Source organism: Egretta garzetta, unplaced genomic scaffold (genome assembly GCF_000687185.1).
Source record: "Egretta garzetta isolate BGI_Z169 unplaced genomic scaffold, ASM68718v1 scaffold293, whole genome shotgun sequence".
Lineage (NCBI taxonomy): Eukaryota > Metazoa > Chordata > Aves > Pelecaniformes > Ardeidae > Egretta > Egretta garzetta.
The window spans coordinates 1,782,960-1,803,174 of NW_009259318.1; the positions used below are offsets into that span (position 1 = coordinate 1,782,960).

Here is a 20,215-nt window from a genome sequence, read left to right on the forward strand (position 1 = left end):
CAACACACTAGTATGAAGAAAATAATCTCTTAATAACATTAGAGCAAGAGTTTGGTGAGATATACACCTAGAAGGCTTCATCTGAAGAACAGTGGGGGCCAACCAGTGACACCATTACTGGTGGTCTACCAAGACCCCCCTCTCCCATCACAATCCCATAAGCTCCATCCATATATCAGCAGGGAACCTCAAAAAATCCCAGACCACTGATGTCCTCTTCTCCGATAGAGCGCCTAGCTCTGCAAGGCAGTTGTCAGTCCCGGAGGTTTTACTGTGAGATGCCTGGTGGCTGAAGCAGCACACTGACCTTCAAGCCACAAAAATCTTTGTCTGCACCAGAAAGGAGAGCTTGCAACCTGCTAGTCAGAAGCAGGAGGTACAAAGCTGCCTAGCTATCAATGTCATGTGATCCTCAAACAGCAACTGGGGGCCTCAGATCACTGCCAAGGGACCCCTTAACCTCTTCAACTAGAGACTGCAGCGGCTAAGTGCAATTCTGAGAGGCAGGACAAAATGAGCCCTGCACCCTCCCACAAAACCAGTTTGTTTCTATCCTGTAACAAAAGAAAAGGTTAGAAAAAGACTCACAACATCAACAGCCATTGCAACCTCTAGTACTTCTTCCCTATGCTAGATTGCCAACGGACTGAAGAGGAAAAGAAAGAAAAAAAAAAAATCAGAAAAAATAATAATTTTTTAAGGCATACGAACTTCTAGCAGATGGCCTCTCATCAGCAAAAACATCTGGCAGGAAGGCACCAGGAACTCTGTTTGTACTGCAGTGCATGAAACCATTTTCACAATAGCTAGGAAAAACAAATAGAGCTTATATTTAACAAAGTGACATTTAGCTTTCACGCACACTGTTGTTCTCAGGCAGGCCCACAGGGAACTTGTCAGAGCACCAAAATTACACCTCTCATTGGGCCTGACTTGTGGCTCTCCATCCACTGGGCTTATCAACCTTAAAGGCAAACCTTCCTTAAGATAGTTGCAGTGATATGCTGGGATGGTAACCCAGCTGTATGCTAGCAAATGAATCCAATGCATTTGCACAGGCATGAAGCTGGGCGAGATAATAGTCAGATCACCCAGCTGTGGAGAGAGGTAAGGGACCACTTAGTGCCTGCAACTTATGACCTCTGTGGTAGAGGAGAAAAGGAGAAGACACTGTTCCCAAAACTGGGCTTGCCAGGAGCCAACCAGCAATTACATTCCTACTCTCAGTGTATCGCTACTCAATTTAACAATTAGCAATGCTTTTTAATATTTGTATCTTTGATACAGGTAATTAGGTTTTAATGTTTAAGAAATGTAGCTCAGTACATTAAAGTGACATTTTAAAAGCCTACAAAGTAGCTATTGTCAGTAATTAAACTCCATTTCAAACCGGCAGGAACTGTTCATGAACAGGGCTTAGTACTGTTTTCTCAGGTGGCATTTGAAATTATATGGATAGAGATGCAAGAGCAAAAGTCACCATTTGGTTTGTTGGAGGCAAAATCTTGCCCTCCTTTAAACTAGTTTCAGTGGAGGTAAAAGAACCGAGGAACTAAACCAGTTAACCAGTTAACCACTCAGGCTATCCAAAAATTTGAGTCACAGCGTGCAGGGATGAGTATGAACACTGCACTTACCACATGGTGTAATGATCTGAAAAGACATCCTCTGGCTGGAAGATCTCACCATCATAGTAACAAGAGCAGTGGGACTTTGGCACGCACTGCTCATGCTCATCCAGGTACTGCCCGGGGGGACAGTAGCATCCTTCCACGCAGAGTTCATCACAGTCCTCATCCGGGTAGGACAGAGATCTGCAGGTCTGGTTGCACAGCATCCCACACTGCTGGTACACTTGGCCTTCAGGACAGGTCATTGCTGTTGAATGATGCGCACATCAGGGAGACTGGCATTTGATCCAAAGCCAGCTAAAAGAAAAGCTGCCTAAACCAGACTGGGAAGCTGGGGATTAAAACGTATTTACTCAATTTACTCATTGATGGAGGCCTGTATTACACTGTCCTTAACTCTGCAGCACCAGTGAAGCTTAGGGCACTGCTTATACATACACACAAGCAAAACCTTACTACGAGCAGTTCCCAATAGATAGGATTGGATTGCAACTCCTGCAGTGGAAATCCATCCACAAAATTTCATCCAGAGCAAAAAACACGGGCTCTGTCCAACCTCTGTTATTACTTGGATCTACAAATTAGGAGCATTACAAGTGTCATGTACATATTCACACTTCTTTTCCTTTGCAACATAGTTAGGAACAATTTGGTCAAAATAAGTAGAAATGTAGGTTTCTGGCTTGATAAGCAGATGCTGCAACAGTTTAAAGCCTCACGTGTGCGTGTGTGTGATCCCAGAAGCTCCCAGTGATTTCTGTGGAAACAGGCACAAATAATTAAGTCATTTAGTGATCGTGGAGCCAAACCTTGGGTACTCATGATTTTTGATGACTAACTCATTTTTATGGAGACCTAATTATGGCTTTTGGAGCCATTTTGACTCTTTGTTTATAAAACTTCCACTGAGTTCTACAGCGTTGATTTTGAGGCCATCTCCTCTGCATGCATCAGCATCGGCGCTAGGTGGCAGCTACGACAACACATTTCAGAGCCGAGAAAACAGGCTAGTATTAACAAGGGCTTTTAACAGGCTTCCTGATAAGCAGGATTTACAAAACCTGTCGTTTGTAGCAACCTTCCAAAGCAAACGGCCAGAGTTGTAAGGCGATGAGGTAGGATGGTCAGCAGAGTGAGGGAAGCAGCTGCAAATAAAAGTTGGCACATTTGTACTGTGCTAAAACCGAGATCAAAGGTTTACAGAGAAAGCTCTTCCTTTTGTCATGCCTGCAGCATGATCCGATAATCCCTACCCTCTCTTCTGTGAGCGCATGCCCCTGGGAACTGTAGCAGCAATGGCAGAAAAAGAAAAACTATAGCAAGGCTACAGGCCAGCGCGCTTAGGATTGGATTGCAACTCCTGCAGTGGAAATCCATCCACAAAATTTCATCCAGAGCAAAAAACACGGGCTCTGTCCAACCTCTGTTATTACTTGGATCTACAAATTAGGAGCATTACAAGTGTCATGTACATATTCACACTTCTTTTCCTTTGCAACATAGTTAGGAACAATTTGGTCAAAATAAGTAGAAATGTAGGTTTCTGGCTTGATAAGCAGATGCTGCAACAGTTTAAAGCCTCACGTGTGCGTGTGTGTGATCCCAGAAGCTCCCAGTGATTTCTGTGGAAACAGGCACAAATAATTAAGTCATTTAGTGATCGTGGAGCCAAACCTTGGGTACTCATGATTTTTGATGACTAACTCATTTTTATGGAGACCTAATTATGGCTTTTGGAGCCATTTTGACTCTTTGTTTATAAAACTTCCACTGAGTTCTACAGCGTTGATTTTGAGGCCATCTCCTCTGCATGCATCAGCATCGGCGCTAGGTGGCAGCTACGACAACACATTTCAGAGCCGAGAAAACAGGCTAGTATTAACAAGGGCTTTTAACAGGCTTCCTGATAAGCAGGATTTACAAAACCTGTCGTTTGTAGCAACCTTCCAAAGCAAACGGCCAGAGTTGTAAGGCGATGAGGTAGGATGGTCAGCAGAGTGAGGGAAGCAGCTGCAAATAAAAGTTGGCACATTTGTACTGTGCTAAAACCGAGATCAAAGGTTTACAGAGAAAGCTCTTCCTTTTGTCATGCCTGCAGCATGATCCGATAATCCCTACCCTCTCTTCTGTGAGCGCATACCCCTGGGAACTGTAGCAGCAATGGCAGAAAAAGAAAAACTATAGCAAGGCTACAGCCCTGCAGCCTCACCCAGCCGCTAGCAGGGCTGAACCAACACTGAGGCTAACAAAGCAAGGCCAACATGTTAACCAACATCTAATGCTTACCTTCACAAAATTCTTCTGAAATTAAGAATTACTCCTACTTACTGAAGAGAGGAATGATTGCACCAACAGCTCCCCAACTTCTGTTGAGGCATCTTAAGTCCCTTACACGGGAGCATAAGCCCAGAGTCATCTGAGGTGACTTGAAGCCTTCTTCAGAGCAAAGATCTCCCAAGTTTGGGAATCATGCCCAAACTATTTAGCATACCTTTCACAACACTGCCCAAGAAATTTATGTGTGCTCATCAACATAGTAGGCAGAATAAATACCTCCTAACTCAGAAATAAATAGATTCACTCACAGTTATAGGAGTCTTTGGCAGCTATTCACAGAACAGTGCTTCTAATTTACATAAACACGATCTTTACAATAAATCAAACACTGAACAGGCACAGCCCAGGGCTGAGGACAATTTTAAAACTAACTTTCATCACTAAAGGCATGTGCAAGCAGGGCAACCATGAAGCCTCAGCCAAAAGTATGATTTGCTACACAGGATCCTCTGGAAACAAGGAACTGGTTTGGCAGATTTCAGACGGGTACACCAGTTTACTAGAGTATCGAGATTCAAAAAAGATTGGATAACTGACCCCAACATTCTGCCCTACTTCTTAGTCAGTGATAACACTCCCTGCCCACAGGGACAACTTTGCAGTGGATCCCTTTCTTAGCTAAAGCTTTGTAACTGATCTTACCTGCCCATGTGCTTCCTAAGATTTTAAAAACATCCCCTGTTTTTCCAGTTATCGTACCCAATGCCATGTTTACATTCTAAGTCCAAATACAGTGCTCCATCACCTCGCAGCAATATCTGTTTTTAACAGCAAAAAGGCAAGACAACTGACCTTGGGGGGGACTGTTGTCTGTACACTTTGTAATACACTGTCACTACTAAAAAAAAAACAAAAAACAAAACATCCCACTATTGCCAGGAAAATGAGAGGAAATTGTGAGGTTCATCTAGTCTCTACAGATGCCTGTTACAACACCAAAACAGCTCAGTGCTGTGCTCTGAAGCTCAGCCTGTCCCAGGGATAAGATGGGAAATAGTGAGAAAGCATTGGGAAAATGTGTACCCATCAGATAGTTCATCCAGCTTCCTGCGGGTGTTTTTTCAACCGACAGTGAAAAAGGCATAAATCCTGACCAGTTTCTTGGGTATCACAAAGTGAAAACACAATCGCAGCTAGGTCAGAGGCTCTGGGTAAAGACGCACCTTGTCAGGATGAGATTTAAAACAGCTGTTCCACCAGCACCAGCTGGCATGCTGAGCTCCACCATGCAATGTAGATATCCTGAAATGCTGCTCAGAGCCTGCCTTTAATTCCCTACTCCCCACTCCAGCACTCTTGGATATATCCCATATAAATCCTCTCACAGAAGCCATGCAAAAACAATAAACTACCCCAGCATTTCACATTAAGGAAAATAGCGGGCTTAGCAGCAGGTCCTAAAACCTGAAGAAAGATCCAGGGACATAGAATCATAGAATCATAGAATTGTTTAGGTTGGAAAAGACCTTTAAGATCAAGTCCAACCATTAACCTTACACTGCCAAGTCCACTACTAAACCATGTCCCTAACCACCTCGTCTACCCATATTTTAAATACCTCCAGGGATGGGGACTCAACCACTTCCCTGGGCAGCCCTTTCCAATGCTTAGCAACCCTTTCTGTGAAGAAATTTTTCCTAGTACCCTATCAAAACATCCCCTGGTGCAACTTGCGTCCATTTCCTCTCATCCTATCGCTTGTTACCTGCCAAAAGAGAGCAACCCCCACCTCACTACAGCCTCCTTTCAGGTAGTTGTAGAGGGCGATAAGGTCTCCCCTCAGCCTCCTCTTCTCCAGGCTAAACAACCTCAGTTCCCCCAGCTGCTCCTCATCAGGTTTGTGCTCCAGACCCCTCACCAGCTTCGTTGCTCTGGACATGCTGCAGCACCTCAATGTCTTTCTTGTAGCGAGGTGCCCAAAACTGAACACAGTATTTGAGGTGCAGCCTCACTGCTGCTGAGTACAAGGGGACAATCTCCTCCCTAGTCCTGCTGGCCACACTCTTACTGATACAAGCCAGGATGCCGTTGGCCTTCTTGGCCACCTGGGCACACTGCTGGCTCATATTCAGCTGGCTGTCAACCAACATCCCCAGGTCCTTTACCATCATGCAGCTTTCCAGCCACTCTTCCCCAGGCCTGTAGCGTTGCATGGGGTTGTTGTGACCCAAGTGCAGGACCCAGCACTTGGCCTCATTGAACCTCATACAGTTGGCCTCAGCCCATTGATCCAGCCTATCTAGGTCCCTCTGTAGAGCCTTCCTACTCTCAAGCAAATCAACACTCCTGCACAACTTGGTGTCATCTGCAAACTTACTGAGGGTGCACTCAATCCCCTCATCCATATCATTGATAAAAATATTAAATAAAACTGACCCCAATTGTGAGCACTAGGGAATACCACTTGTGACCGACCACCAGCTATATTTAACTCCATTCACCGCAACACTTTGGGTCCAGCCCCCCAGCCAGCTTTTTACCCAGTTTTTTACACGCATGTGAATGAGAAAGACAGCCCTTCACAGTATGGCCTATCTGCTCCTTCCATGCAGCATGAAGGGATTGGCTCTGCTGCTCATTCATTGTGGGCTGCAAGGGTACAAGTCAGCTTTTAAACAATCAGACTGCAACTAAAATAATTTCAAAGATGTGGGAGATGAATGCACTTGTGAGCTTGACATGCACCAGAAATGCTGTGCTACACTAATGACTTACCTCCTGCCACTTATCCACTTCAAATCAAGCTAACTGGTTCTGTCAAGTCATTTCCCAAGAAACTGAATCTCTGTCGACCAAGGCAGGAGTGGAGCACGTGTTCAGTGCACTGGGCCATCAGCACAAATTATGCAACCTGCACATTCGCGTCTCAAGCCCATTAAAAGACGGATTGCTCTCCTTCATGTGACAGGAGATGTCTGGGGCATCAGGATTATTTAATGGGGGCTGATGGATCTGCAATCAGGGAAATCGTCACTTTATGAGAGCATAAAGCACTCTGTAATGCACAGAAAGGAGGAAGCAGCTCTGCACTATCAAAGATTAATTGTGAAAATTGACTTGTTCAATTACAGAAAGAACAATGGTGCATTATCACTGCTCTTTCTTTCAGCCTCCAGACCTGCACATTTTAAAAGGATTTTTATTACATTACTGTTCCACTATCTGAACATTTACATAAATTAGGTAAAATATTATGAAACCATGCAGCGGTTTAACATAAACTGGTTTTGTTCTCATGCACAGTAAGTACTCTCCAGCCTGCAGAAGCTGTAGTCACTGACCTTACAGGTACAGACCCTACCTGGTGGGAGGGCAGTGACCTCTCCTTTTCTCTTCCAGTTTCTATGCATTCACTTTATAAATGTTTTTCCCACCCCTGTTTGGGAAGAAACAGCAGAACAGATCTGGAGGGCTGCCAAGTACACATGCTTTTCCCCAAAATTTTCAATGGTCTTCTTTCCTTAACAGCAAAGTTGCTCAGGAAAATGGAAAAACATCCATTTCACAAATATTTATGGGGAAAAGTATGTCCATGTTCCAACAAAATTTCATTGCAATGGATTTTTTCCTACCACATTGACCTAACAGAGAAAGTAAAGAAATAAAAATGTTGGCTGCTTCTGTTCCAGCTTCTTAGCTTTTTGGCTATTAATCTCGCACTAGACTGATCTAAGCAAAAGCATCCTGTTATTCCGCCTCCGTAACTGAAACCTGCAGTCTGAATTTTCATTCTATCTTCTCACATTATCTCATCTTTTAGACTACAAGCTTTTGAACCAGGGTTGCCATTTGGCATCCGGCAAACAATCCTCAGGGGAATTCAAAACTTAACTCTTGCTGACTCTCATAGGAGTTAAAGGTCTACACAAAATGCCAGAGACAAAGCTCTTGTTTGCCTAGCTCAGTGGTGCCACCCACGGTCTGTTGATCAAGGTTCAGGTTCTCATCTTGAACCAGCTGGCACTTCATACTGGAATTTACAAGGAGAAGAAGGAAATGAGCTCATATGTGGTTAGAAAAATTACGTTTACCCACTAGCTGAATGGTGTACACAAAATGAGATCTGACACAGATTTCAGACCTCTGCACTGACAGGGTGATAATCAAACTGCTAAGAGAGATGCCATGGAGGTTGTGGGATCACCATCCTTGGAGATACTCAAAACTTGTCCCGGCAAGACCCCAGGCAATCTGCTGTAAGTTAGCCCTGCTGTGAGCAGGGGTTGTACCAGGAGGTCCCTTCTGATATAATTTTATCTTATACTTCTATGAATCTGTTCTATGATACCATTTCACCAAGTACCTGCCTTTGTGCTTCCTCCATACCCTCTACTTTGGCTGAAGTCAGGAGTCACTGACAAGGTCAGGAGCTGAGAAGCTTGGGCCTCAAAAGAAGGAGGTACCTTCTTTTGCAAAGCAATTCATACGTTACTACAAATCACTTGGAGATTCCTACCCTGGGATATCCAGAAAGTTTCCAGGTGAGCAGCTGAAACTTAAATAGAGCTGAAAATGGAAATCCAGTCAAAAGCTCTGCTGAGGTATGTCAGATGACTGCTTCTCTCCCCCAGTGCTGAGCAGTGTCTGTGAACAGTTTTTGCATCCTTGCTAGGGTGTAATACTCTCGCATCATTTGCCCTAAGAAATATTTGGCACCTTGCAGAAATCAGCTCATTCTAGATGTCTCATCTGACATTGCCAAGAAATTCCTTTGAGACAAGGAAATAAGCAAGTTTTAGGAGCATTTCACTTACGGCAGAAGTCAGGTTCTCTCCACTGGACCAGGATGCTCTTCCTGGCACAGGCTGCTGCATAATTAGCAATAGAAGAGCACAGAGAATCCTTGCCATTGGAGGAGGAGCAAACATCAAAGCGACAGTTCTTCACATAGGGAGTAGGACTGACTTCATGGTGACAGGGTTCAAATGCAGAAGACATCAGAACAGAGCAGGAGTCCTCAGCATATTTGGCTAAAAAGAGAAAAATGACATGTTTGCACTGAATCAATCAGTGGCTTTCAAGAAAAGCAAGAAGAACCACAATAACCATTTTCTTTTTCTTTTGTAAAAAAATTAAAACACACAGAAGAATAAAGTAAGATCAAGTAGGCATAGATAGCATCATAGCTATTAGGTCATGAGCTCCACTAAAAGAATAATGTTTCACTAGTAAAACAAATCAAGGAAAAGCAATGCTTCTGTATTCTGTTACTACTATTTCTGGTGCTGTACTTCCTTTTACAAGGCCTCTGTTTTCTGCTGCTTTTTATATTTACAAAATTAAACCTTCTAGGATGCATTACACTCATGAATCTACAGTGCCTGCTTTGTTCTACAGCCATAAAATTTTCTGTGTGCTCACTCCTCCCAGAAATCAGAGCTTGTTGTAACACCTTGGACAAGAAAATTCCTCTAAGAATTTCTCCCTGTGTCCAACCAGGACAGCTAAGTACTATGGAGGGAAGGAGGAAGGCTGTCTGTTGGGATGCAGTAAAGGAAAGGAGACAAGGGATCTGAAAAAGTGTATAATGTGTAAGGACAGAGGGGTGAAGACGACGGGTGTTTTGTCCACCCGGAGGTTAAACATAGTATTGCTATCACTTGTAAGAGTAGTTTCAGTGGCACAAGTTTGTGCTGCGGCTATGGTGGTCTAACTCCGACTGAACAGCAGCATGATCCCACATGACCGATTTTTGTTTTCAATTTTCACAAAACATTACATTTTCCTTAGGAAGCCTGTATCAATCACTGTCTGTCTGTTTGGGGGTTTGTTGTTTTGTTGTTGGTTTGTTGTTGGGTTTTTTTTTAACAGAGATTACAGCCACCCCACTGGCAATGCAAGCAACATTAGCTTCTTCTCTTTTGTCTTTACTGTTCTTTTATTTATTTTTAATTTTTATTGTTATGTAACACGGAAGATTGCAGTTTGCTGCACGTGTTAATTTTGGATGGAGTTCAGTACCTAAACGAGGATTGAGATTGCAGGGGTCACTGTCTTGTTTTAACAAGTCTTGGCAGTCTGCATTGAGCTTCCAGGAATTTCCAAAATCTTCCAGAAGAGCTTCCACCATGCCAGAAGGTGTAAGAAAATCGTCCCCTTGGTTACCATTGTAATTTCCACATAGCCCGCACATCCTTTCGGAATAGACTGGAGACAGCTAAGGAACATAACATTAGCCCGGTCATATTTCAGGACAGATCACCACTGTATAACAATATTTTCTAAAGGGTGAACCATACACAACTTAACAATGAAGGAAATTCTCAAATACACATTAAAATACTATAGACACAATTTCACTGTACTACATTTTCAAACTTCTAACAAAAATGCTAGTATTAGTAGCAGCAGGAGAATTTTTGCATGGTAGGGTGACAGTCTCAGACAGTAACTGAAGGTGACTAGAAGAAAAATGGCTTACTTTTGTGCCTTGATCAACATTCCAGTTTAGTCTTTCCATATTTTTCCCCTTCATTCATATATATGAACAGAGCAACAGTGGGAGTCGCATTATTTAATATAGTGAGATGATTATATTTCTAGTGGTAATTTGGGAGAAGATGCAGCACCCGAAACCATTTCACATTTTAAAAGAAATTTGAAGATGAAAAAAATTTAAAGAGATTGTTTGTCACAAAACAGAGACAATGTTGGGTGAGTTGTTTCCCTCAACATTACAGACCATTAACAAAATAAGGACGAGACTACTATCCCTAAAGCTACATTACCTCATTAGAGCTTCCTCCTGCCTAGAGAAACTTATGATGCACTAAAAGCAGCATTGCAAACAACCCACATAGCAGATGTACTTTTCACCCTGCCTTATTCTTACTGCAAATCAAGGGAATATCTGTAATCAGACATTAAGCTTAGAGGTAAACAGGGGGGAATCTCCTAAACAACGTCTGCAACACAAAGGCACCAATATCTTTTATTCTAGTAGGAAATGTCAGTTTCTATTAGAAGTAAAGATCTGGTACATCACAAGTGCTACCAACAGTGCTCGGGAGCTGACTCAGTGCTTTAATGCTACAGCAGCTCTCTATATACGTTTACTAGAGTGTTACTTTAGTCAGGTTGGCAGGAGTAACCAGTGAAACATAACCAAAAACAGTAGAAAACCACATTTTTTGAAGAAAAACGCTTTTCTGTATAATTAAAAATAAAAACATTCTCCAAAATATAATCTGATACTACCCTCCCTTTGAACACAGCGGTCAGAGAGTAGATATGGAACATCAAAAAGAAAACCCATCAGTTACTAGAAGCTACATATCCTTATTACTCCAATGGCCAAGGAAGCTACTTTTTCACATACTCTGCAGATGAACAATGACTCATACAAATCCAAATTCTGATGTATTTTCAAGTGGAAGCTCAAATCACAAATATCAAGTGGTCACAGAAAGGGAAGCCTTCTTGAGGAACACAGAAAGAATTTTTACCAGAAGTCCAGCCAAGGTAATGGAAGTGTATCACTTCCCTCAATTGTCAGAAATGCTTGGCAACAGGTCAGTCTACAAATCCAGCATAAATTAACTCTCCAAAAGCAATTAAAAAGATGCTTCAGATACCCAGCGAGGGAAGGAGATCAGAGCAGAACTGAATAAATGCAGATGATTGGAGAAACTTCCACCGCTTTTATGGGTGGAGGATCTGGAGCAGAAAATTAGATTTGTTTTAACAGTAAGAAAGAATTTGCCAGGCTACACGGGTCTCTGACCAGGCAGAAAAATACTTTGAGTACTGAGGAAAGCCAAAACTTCTGATTCATGCCAAGGGACTGAACTGAATTATTCTCAGCCCAAAAACAACTTCTAGGACCCTTGGAGCAGAGAGATACAGGCTAGATCGAAAAAACAACAACAAAACCATGGATGCTTTCTAAAGTTACTCTCAACCTTTCTTCTCCGTTGTCTTTTAAACTCTTGTACTCACTTCTGAACTAGCTTTTCATGAACCCTTATACTGTGCCAGGTGTCGGGGCAGGCGATGCGAGTGCAAAAGCAATGCCGTGGTTCAGAGATGGCAGCAGCGCTCACTGCTTGGTAGAAGCAGTGACCCCAGGAAAACTGGCTCTCTTGGCAAAACTCTTCTCAGTGAGCAAACTCACCCCACACAGGGCCCAGCTGACAAGCCCCTACCACAAGTGGGACTCGAAGGCAGCAGGGCTGTGGTTAAGCACCCATCCATGCAAACATGGCAGGAGCACGCAGGCCCGCAGCCCATAGCTTGCAGATCATCACACCAGGAACCAATGCTACAGGCAGAAGCACACCCCTGAGGGTATGGATACACCCTCAGGGACAGCACTCGCTGTCCCCAAGACCTACCAATCAAATGAGAACAACCAAAGATGAAAACAGATGGCTTAGCTGGAGAACCTGTGATGGTTTATCAGCTATCAGGAGACTATTCCACAGCAAATAATCTTCTCCCCTTTCCTCACAGGCTTTTCTGTGCTGCAACTCATTCTGCAGCTTGCAACACATGCACCAAAAAAACTCCCCTCAAAAAAAAAAAAAGTGGTTTATGTAAAGCTTTCTGTTGTTGCAGCTAGACTGCTTACCTTACAGCTCATTTCTTTTAAACCTGTTTTGGATATTTCTACACTCCGCTGTGGTCTGCAGCACAGACAAACCCTAATTGTTAATCAAGGGTGACTTTAAACATTCCTCATAGTAGAAGGAGCATGCAACATATCTTGCATGAGTTAATTGATTTTTCCTGGAAATTATGAGTAACTGTGTCCCTGGAGCCATATTATTCCCTTATTTTAAGTCATGAATCCATTGCTACAGACAGGACTGTCAAAGCAAATGAAAGCAAAAACCCAGTTTGGAGGGTATCTGCTGAACAAAACACAAAACTATTCATGGTTAATAAAGGCTGTCATTGCACAAAAAAAAAAAAAGAAAGGAAAAAAAAAAAGCTTACCAAGCTGCTGTAGGATGAAAATGTTTGTTTCTGGAATACAAAAGGACCTGTATGTCACTCCGGGGGTAGCAAAAGAGAATGGAATTTCTAACACGCAACACAAAGCAATGTCTCACTTCAGACAAGAAAATCTTTGTACGTATTTGGGTGGGACGAGAGAAGGGGCAAAAAGGCAGAAATAAAAGAGACAGAAAGAAAGACTACCTTCAATAGGAGTTCACCATGACCGTCCCAGTCTATCTGCAAATCTTCCCCGTAGGTAAGGCGAACTGAAGTCCTCACCGTGCGCTGGATACGGAGGGCACCTTAAGACAACCACAAAGTGTCAGTCAGTCAAGCCAGGATGGGGTGTTTCATTGCCTTGGGGCTGCTGTGTCGTGCTGAACAGGCCAACAGAGTGGGTGCCACAGAGCGGGGGGGCGCAGGTCTGCCAAAGCAAGGGGTGCCAACAATGCCCACTTCACGCTTCCCAAGCTTTGTGCCTGCTCAGCAGTTTGTAGCTGCATGAACTTCTCCATAGGCTCTGCTTTAAGGCACTCAGGGGCCCTAGGAGAGGATATATGTGCATTCTGCAAAACTTCAAGCATTACCTGTAACACTTTGCAAGACAACTGGAGGGATTTCAAGCTTCTAGATAAAAAAAAAATAATATTTTTTAAAAAGCATACACCAGCAGTGGTTTTCAAGATCAAATCTCTAAAATCCAGACCAGCTTAATTCTCCTAATTTTAGAGGAGCTGAGCCAAGATGTGTGGCTGCATGGAGAGGTGCTGGAATGACAGAGCTTCTAGAAGAGACTGCAAGTGAGAATTCGGTATTGAAAACACTTTTTGATTGAACTGGGCTAAGGTGTGCCAGAAAACAGTAGTAAGGAGGATCCATTCAGTGGCTGGCCAGAGTTAGACCATGCAAACACACCTTGTAGCAAAGGGATCTGTATGTCTTGTCCATTCAGTAAAATTCCTCCTCCATGTTTCATTTTAATGAGGCTGTTGTCCATATCCCGGATTCGGACAGAAGCTGAGCGAGTGCACACGGCATCAGGATCATCTGCACACTACAAAGAAGGGAAAATTTGCCTTGAACCTCAAGCTTTCACAGCATTGGTGACTTAGCCCCAGGCCCCCAAAAGGCATTTCGGCATCTAATTTGGGAGGTGTTAAGTGTCTCAGTGGTTTATGGATCTAGTTTCTGCATCCCGCAAACACCAGGCTGGCAGCCTTTCTTCCATTATCCTCTTAATCATTCATCAGGGAGTTATCCGCAGCTCCTTTGTCTCCGAGCCCGGAAAGCACTCCACAGGCATTACCCTGGACCCCCAGGAGTGGCCCATGCCGGTGACCAGCATCCAGCCCCTCCAGCTGCAGCAGGGGCAGGCAAGGCACGCTGCCCCGCAGAGCCCATCAGGCTGGGAAGCAGCTGCACGGTTCGCACCCTTGTGCTATTTATTTTCCCCGGCTGCGGGTTACGCAGATGGGGAATGGGGATTGCAGGCCCCCGGGTCTCCTCCCTGGTTTCGAAAGGGAAGTTTCAGTGGAAACACGTTCTGCAAGTTCCCAAGCACAGATGACCTCAGAGCTTTCTAACGCAGGGTACAGACGTAGATGGTGCCTATGACCCGTCACACTCCCGTCACACCCCGTTTCTCCAAAGCCTGTGACTTTGGACTCTGTTGCTCCTGTCCTGCAAGGCAGGCTGATACTGCCCTTCACTCCTGTCAGTCTCCTGACTCCATCGTACCTCCCTCTGCCTTCAGTTCCTCTGTCCTTGTCCCCTTCCTTCCCCTCTGCTTGATTCAGTACCTTTTTCAATCTCCAGGTTCATTCACCTATTCCCATATGCAACTGGCCGATTGATTTCACGACCGGGTTAACCTCCCCATGACACCCCCTCCAGGGTCTCCTTCCCTGCCCACGCTGGCCTGCCTCCCTTTCCTGCCTCTCTCCATCCGCCTCCGCTCACTGACCTCCAGCTGCCTCTGTCTCATCCGTCAGGGGAGACGGTGAAGAAAGTCAGGAGCTGCTGACTGGCTAGTGAGCAACAGAAATCATCGGCCCATATGACTTAATGGAAAGCAACCCAAGGTACTACTCTGCCAGCGCACCCTACTCGGTGTCTGAGGAAATGTCTTTTCCTGGGCATTATCGAGGCACCAGCCTTCAGGGTACTTTGCAAGGGGTGCACCCTTGTCTGCATCTGTTTATTCGGCTGGCAAAGAGGTGGTGAGGGCTCATTCTCCAAATCTCATTACGAATCTCAATCTCCAGATAGGCTCCTGGGAGTGTCAGCGAGGAGAAGCAAAACACTATTAATTAAGCAGAAAGACTGCCTGTGTTATTTAAACTAATTATTTCATAGGAAAATTACTTTTGTTGGCCTGTGCGCCTGCAATTCATATCATGCTCCCACAGCCCTTCCTGCTCTCTGAAGAGCATGTGCAGAGGTGCACAGACGCCAGGCAAGGATGCTGTTACCTGCACGGTCTCAATGATCACAGAAAAGGAATTTTCCACGCAGTCCTTGGCAAATAAGTACTGACAAATCCCGCTGAAGGTGAAGTACTTGTTGTCAAAGCTTTTGAAATGGGACTGGCCGGTGACAGAGCATTCCCCTGAAAAAGAGAGCCATTAACCACCCCAGTGCTGGCTGCAAGCAAAATCCTGCCTGTCCCCCCAAGCCACTGAGGGGAAGAGCAGCCCAGTGGAGCAGGTTGCACAAGGCCAAAGTTCCCCACAGACCAGAAAGCACCGGCAAGATGCTTATCGCACTGTTTATTCCTGTAAGTCATTACCAGTAGTAACAGAGGCGCCAACAAAAGCTGGGGAATATGGTATAAATCGCACTCAGGAGCTGAAAATCATGCCTACGGAAAAGCCTATATAATGTTTCAAACCAAGGGTCACGAGGTCGTCAGCAAACGGCTCAGCTCTCTGCACTGAAGCAGATTTGATTCTTCTGTGGTATATTCCTCAGTGGCCCTGGAAACTCAGTGCACTTGCTCAAGCTCTCCGCAGGCTAGTACCTAGTACCTAAGCAATGGGTGCTGGTGGCACTAACAATTTTAAACAGCAACCCACGCTCTCCTTTATGTAGGAACTAAGCTTTCCTTTTTATACGATAGAGAAACTGAGCCACAGAGAACATAAGTACAAGTGCCGAAGACTGGCAGAAGCGGGAAAGACACTCAGGATTACCCAGCATTAGCCACACACTCCAGAAGCTGGGACATGTTGCCTCTTTACAGCTATGCAACATCTTGACATAACACACTTCAAATCCACTTTTACTTAGCCCGGTGGGGCACATCTGCATCCACAGAGCTAGCTGCAGAATGCAGGTGTTTTTACAGAGTTGAAAATCAAAATTTGCAACAAGACTTGTTGGACTCTCTCTGCTGCTCTGCTCTTGTTCTGCAGAGGTGCCTCATTCTCAGTCTGTGTTTCACAGCTATGTCTTGGCAGATTGTGAGCCCCTTCTTTGTCTTTCTACTGGTGTTTATAGAGCATTGCAGTACGGTTTTATGAAGGCAACAGTGTCTGAAAGCCTTCTTCATGGTGGCCTCCTTGAACAGCCCCCACACAGTGCTGATTCCTTTGTTGGGCTGCCTTGAATAAGTTATTCTAACATTAAAGTAAAAATACCTTATCAGAACAAAGAGCTGGAAGATAATTACTGTTGGAGTTCTTCCAAGGGCAGAATTTATGCTGGACTTTACTCTGAACCATTATCTTAATTAACTACCATAAACTTAAAAATAATTCTATAGTTACAATAGCTACATCTAAAGTCCTTACAGAATAATGTGAAAGTCTGGCTTGCCCACCCTTCTACTACAAAAAGAGGCTACTTAAACATATCAACATATTAAGATGTTTTGGTAAATTGTGGCTTTCATCTCCAGGAAGGCAGTATTCAAATGTCATTGCTGGGATTTAGTACCCTGTTATGCTAGGGCTTCTGCAAACACATAGGGAGGCTCCAGCTCCGCAAAGCTTGCGAATAAATTCTTTCATATGAGAAGACTATCACAGTTTGAGATGGTCCCATGGCAAACAAGGTGGGAAGAGACCTCCTTGTCCAGAACAAAATTCAGGTGCTGGCCTAATTTGGGACTCCACTGGCAAAGGATGGAGAAAGGTTAAATGTTGCAACCTGGCCAGTGAACACCATGAGTTATTCTCTCTTTACTGCCTTTGAGTCCCACATAAGATCTGCCTAATGAACATCAAACAGAAGTTTCCCTCTTCAACATATAATTCAGTGTTAACCATCTTAAACCAGCCTGTGCTAAAGCACAGCCTCACAGATCCTTAGGATTCTCAGCCTTGCACATCTCTGATTTACCCTAAGAGAAGTCCAGCACCCATGGGATGTTTGTCATCCCCTGGAGAGTAAGACAGCTTGTTATTTACCAGCTCACCCTGGAAATCCTGCCTTCTGTTCAATTAAACTTGGACAAAGGTAAAACAAGTGTTATTCTACTCAACCTCAGAGTCAGTTAACTGGCTACCAGATGTGGAGAACAGATTTAAGGAAAACTAGGCATAACCCACAATATTACGTGCAGTTTGATTTCCAGGGTGTTCTCTGCAGCTAGGAACCAAAAGGACAAGTTTGCAGCATGGAGAGCCAGGGACTGCTACCCAAGACAAGTCCCAGCCCTTTGGCATTGCTCCTGGGAGGGAAATTTCTTTCCTGCGGCAAAGTCTCTTCTTATGGGTCCCTCTATCTCCTCCATTTAGTGTAATGCATCCCATGAGATTTCCTGAAACCTACTGCCTTCATAATTAATTTAATTATTATATCAGCTTGAGAGCTTCTTGCTAGTGCTAGCCAGCTATTGCTAGTTGGCTGACACAGCACTGCCTTCTGAAGTGCTACCTCCAGCTGGGTACCCGGCTTTATCACCAGACTTACAGCTAGGCAATTCATTCCCACAATAAAAGAAACCTTTCCTGACAAACAGGTTGGTAAAAAAATAATGGAACTGCCTGGAGCTTATGTGAGTCTAAGTACCTAAACTTTCTGTGACGCATGAGTATAGAAATACTTGTTGCAAAAATAACCAACCAACAATAAAAATATGCTGCAATATTGTTTCAAATAGAGACAAAACAGGACAGGTAAGAATATGAATTTGGCTACTGTTCCTATCAAGGACTGCTCAGTACAGGTTGTAGATGTTAGCAGGTACATGTACAACAGCTGCACTTATAGTGCCTTCAGTCTTGCACAAGCCTAGCTGAAAAGTGACTTGGATATGTTGGCAGAAGGTACAAAAATAAGCTGGCTTTCTTTTTCACTTCTGGTCTCATTCAGCACAGCTTCCCAAGTCAGAAGAAGACAGCAATGCTATATTCCCTCTTGCACAAAGCTGTGTATTAACATCGGTTTGCAAGCCTCAATATCAGGCTTATCTTCATTTCTATAATCACTATGAAGAAAACATGGCTGGAGTTGAGGATAAAAATTCAGCTCATTAAAAACTATAATCTAAGTAAAAACCAAAGTTAGAAAAAGACCTGTTTCTTCTTTGTAAACATGTTTTTGCCCATTAGATAGAAGACATAAATCAGCTGGGGCTGTGTCCTTGATTCTGAGTTTTAGACAGTGAGATTCCCTGCACTTGGGAGAGATCTCTAGTGAACATCTCAAGCATGGGGCTTCTCACAGTCCTGCGTGGCACAGCTCACTAAAAATTTCATTTCTATTTTAAACATTTGCGTATCCTCCACTTTTTTTTTTTTTTTTTTTTTTTTTTTTTTTTTTTTCCCGGCGATGGTTTGGGGGAAGCGTTTTTTCTGGTTTTACTGCAGACAGTTTGGGGCAAGTGCTCTTTCAGTCTAAAGCAGGAAGAAATGGAGAATTGATTGATGCTTAATTTTAATAGAAAGACAGATGTTTTGACAGCCATTTTAAGACTGTTGTAATTCTCCTAATTCATCAGGATTGCACAGTGTCATCTCAAAAAAACCCAACCAAAACAAAAACACCAAGCCCACAAAAATTGTGCTCTCTTCTCCTGCCCTGCCGTAACTCCCTAGTCTCCTTCTAATCCCTTCCACTCTCAGTTCCCAAAGGCAAGGAGAAGAGAAAAGATGAAGAGCTGTGCTGTCTCCCTGCAGACTTCTGTGCACAATTCAAGCAAAGTCAAATGCTGTTTCAGGTCAAGCAGGCCTTTCCATGGCTGAACATAGTGCAGGAGCTGAAACGGGGGGTAGGCCACAGAACTAGCAGGAGGAAATAAGAAAGGCAGTATGCTGGCCAATGCACAGCATTAAAGTTGCATTCCCCAGGTAGGCAAAAAATCTGGGACAGCAGCCACCAGTACTGGTGAGTTCAGGAGGCAGAGTAGGAGGAAGGGGAGCAAGAACACCTGCAGAGCTGCCTCTCCAGTTTGCCACCACCGATGGAAGGGAGGGTGGCCACCTTCTCCCTGGGTCTGTAGCTCCTTCATCTGTAACATGACCATTAGAGCCAAAACCCATGGGGTATTAAGAGTGATCCCATCTACTCCCAGTACTTCAAATTGTCCCATCAACAGAAGTATGCTGATTCAGACAATCAAATAGGGGATGGACAAAGAAACCGAGCAGTGTTCCTCTACCTGAAAGCCAATTCCCTGAACGTACAGACCCTTATATCTTGGTAACTAAATAATCAAAAGAGGAACCATTCTTCTCACCAAACAGGATTTTTCATTGCTACACATAAACCACATCGCACAATGGCTGGCTTGTCTCACAAGAAAAGCACAGAAGTATGATCCCATCTAGATCCCATCTAGATTGCACTGGAACAAGCAAGTAAGAACAAAGACAAGTTTGGTTTTTGTGTGGAAAAAATATAAGTGGGATGAAAGTGGGAGGGATGTAGGAAAGGCTTACTTGTCAAAACCTGAAAAGGGCAGAGACAACATACCTGGGCATTCCCCATTGCTGCAGATCCAGGTGCCATGTCGACAAATGCTAGGAAACATATCATGACAAGTTAGGCAAGAGTACATGAATTCAAATCTTCTGTTGTGACTTTTTCCCAAATAATTGAAGCATGGCCCTGTTTCAGGGAAATTAGACCAGTTGTCCTCAACACCCTTTCCATCTCCCATAACCTCATTTCTTAATACATCCATATTACCATCATTCAACAGCAACTGCTGGTAATATGAGCTGGAATGGCTGCAAAACTCAAGAACTTCTGTTTTCACCTGACAAAGTTCTGTGTTTAGTAGGGTTTTCAACTACATTCCACTGACGTGGAATGAGTTTTAAATGCGGTTCTCAAGATATTTCTATTAATATGACAGAATC

The 20,215-nt window shown here is 43.9% G+C and overlaps 1 protein-coding gene across 1 annotated transcript in view; it reads right to left on the minus strand.

The window, feature by feature from the left end:
* VWF (von Willebrand factor) overlaps nt 1–20,215 on the minus strand; it is a 140,746-nt gene that overhangs the window by 94,296 nt on the left and 26,235 nt on the right. Inside the window, exons 10-17 of the mRNA XM_035892068.1 lie at nt 19,827–19,873; nt 15,380–15,516; nt 13,824–13,962; nt 13,110–13,210; nt 9,930–10,125; nt 8,723–8,938; nt 1,638–1,878; nt 712–806 (exon numbers count right to left, since the gene is read on the minus strand). Coding sequence (XP_035747961.1) covers nt 712–806; nt 1,638–1,878; nt 8,723–8,938; nt 9,930–10,125; nt 13,110–13,210; nt 13,824–13,962; nt 15,380–15,516; nt 19,827–19,873 — 1,172 coding nt within the window. The remainder of the gene's footprint in view (nt 1–711; nt 807–1,637; nt 1,879–8,722; nt 8,939–9,929; nt 10,126–13,109; nt 13,211–13,823; nt 13,963–15,379; nt 15,517–19,826; nt 19,874–20,215) is intronic.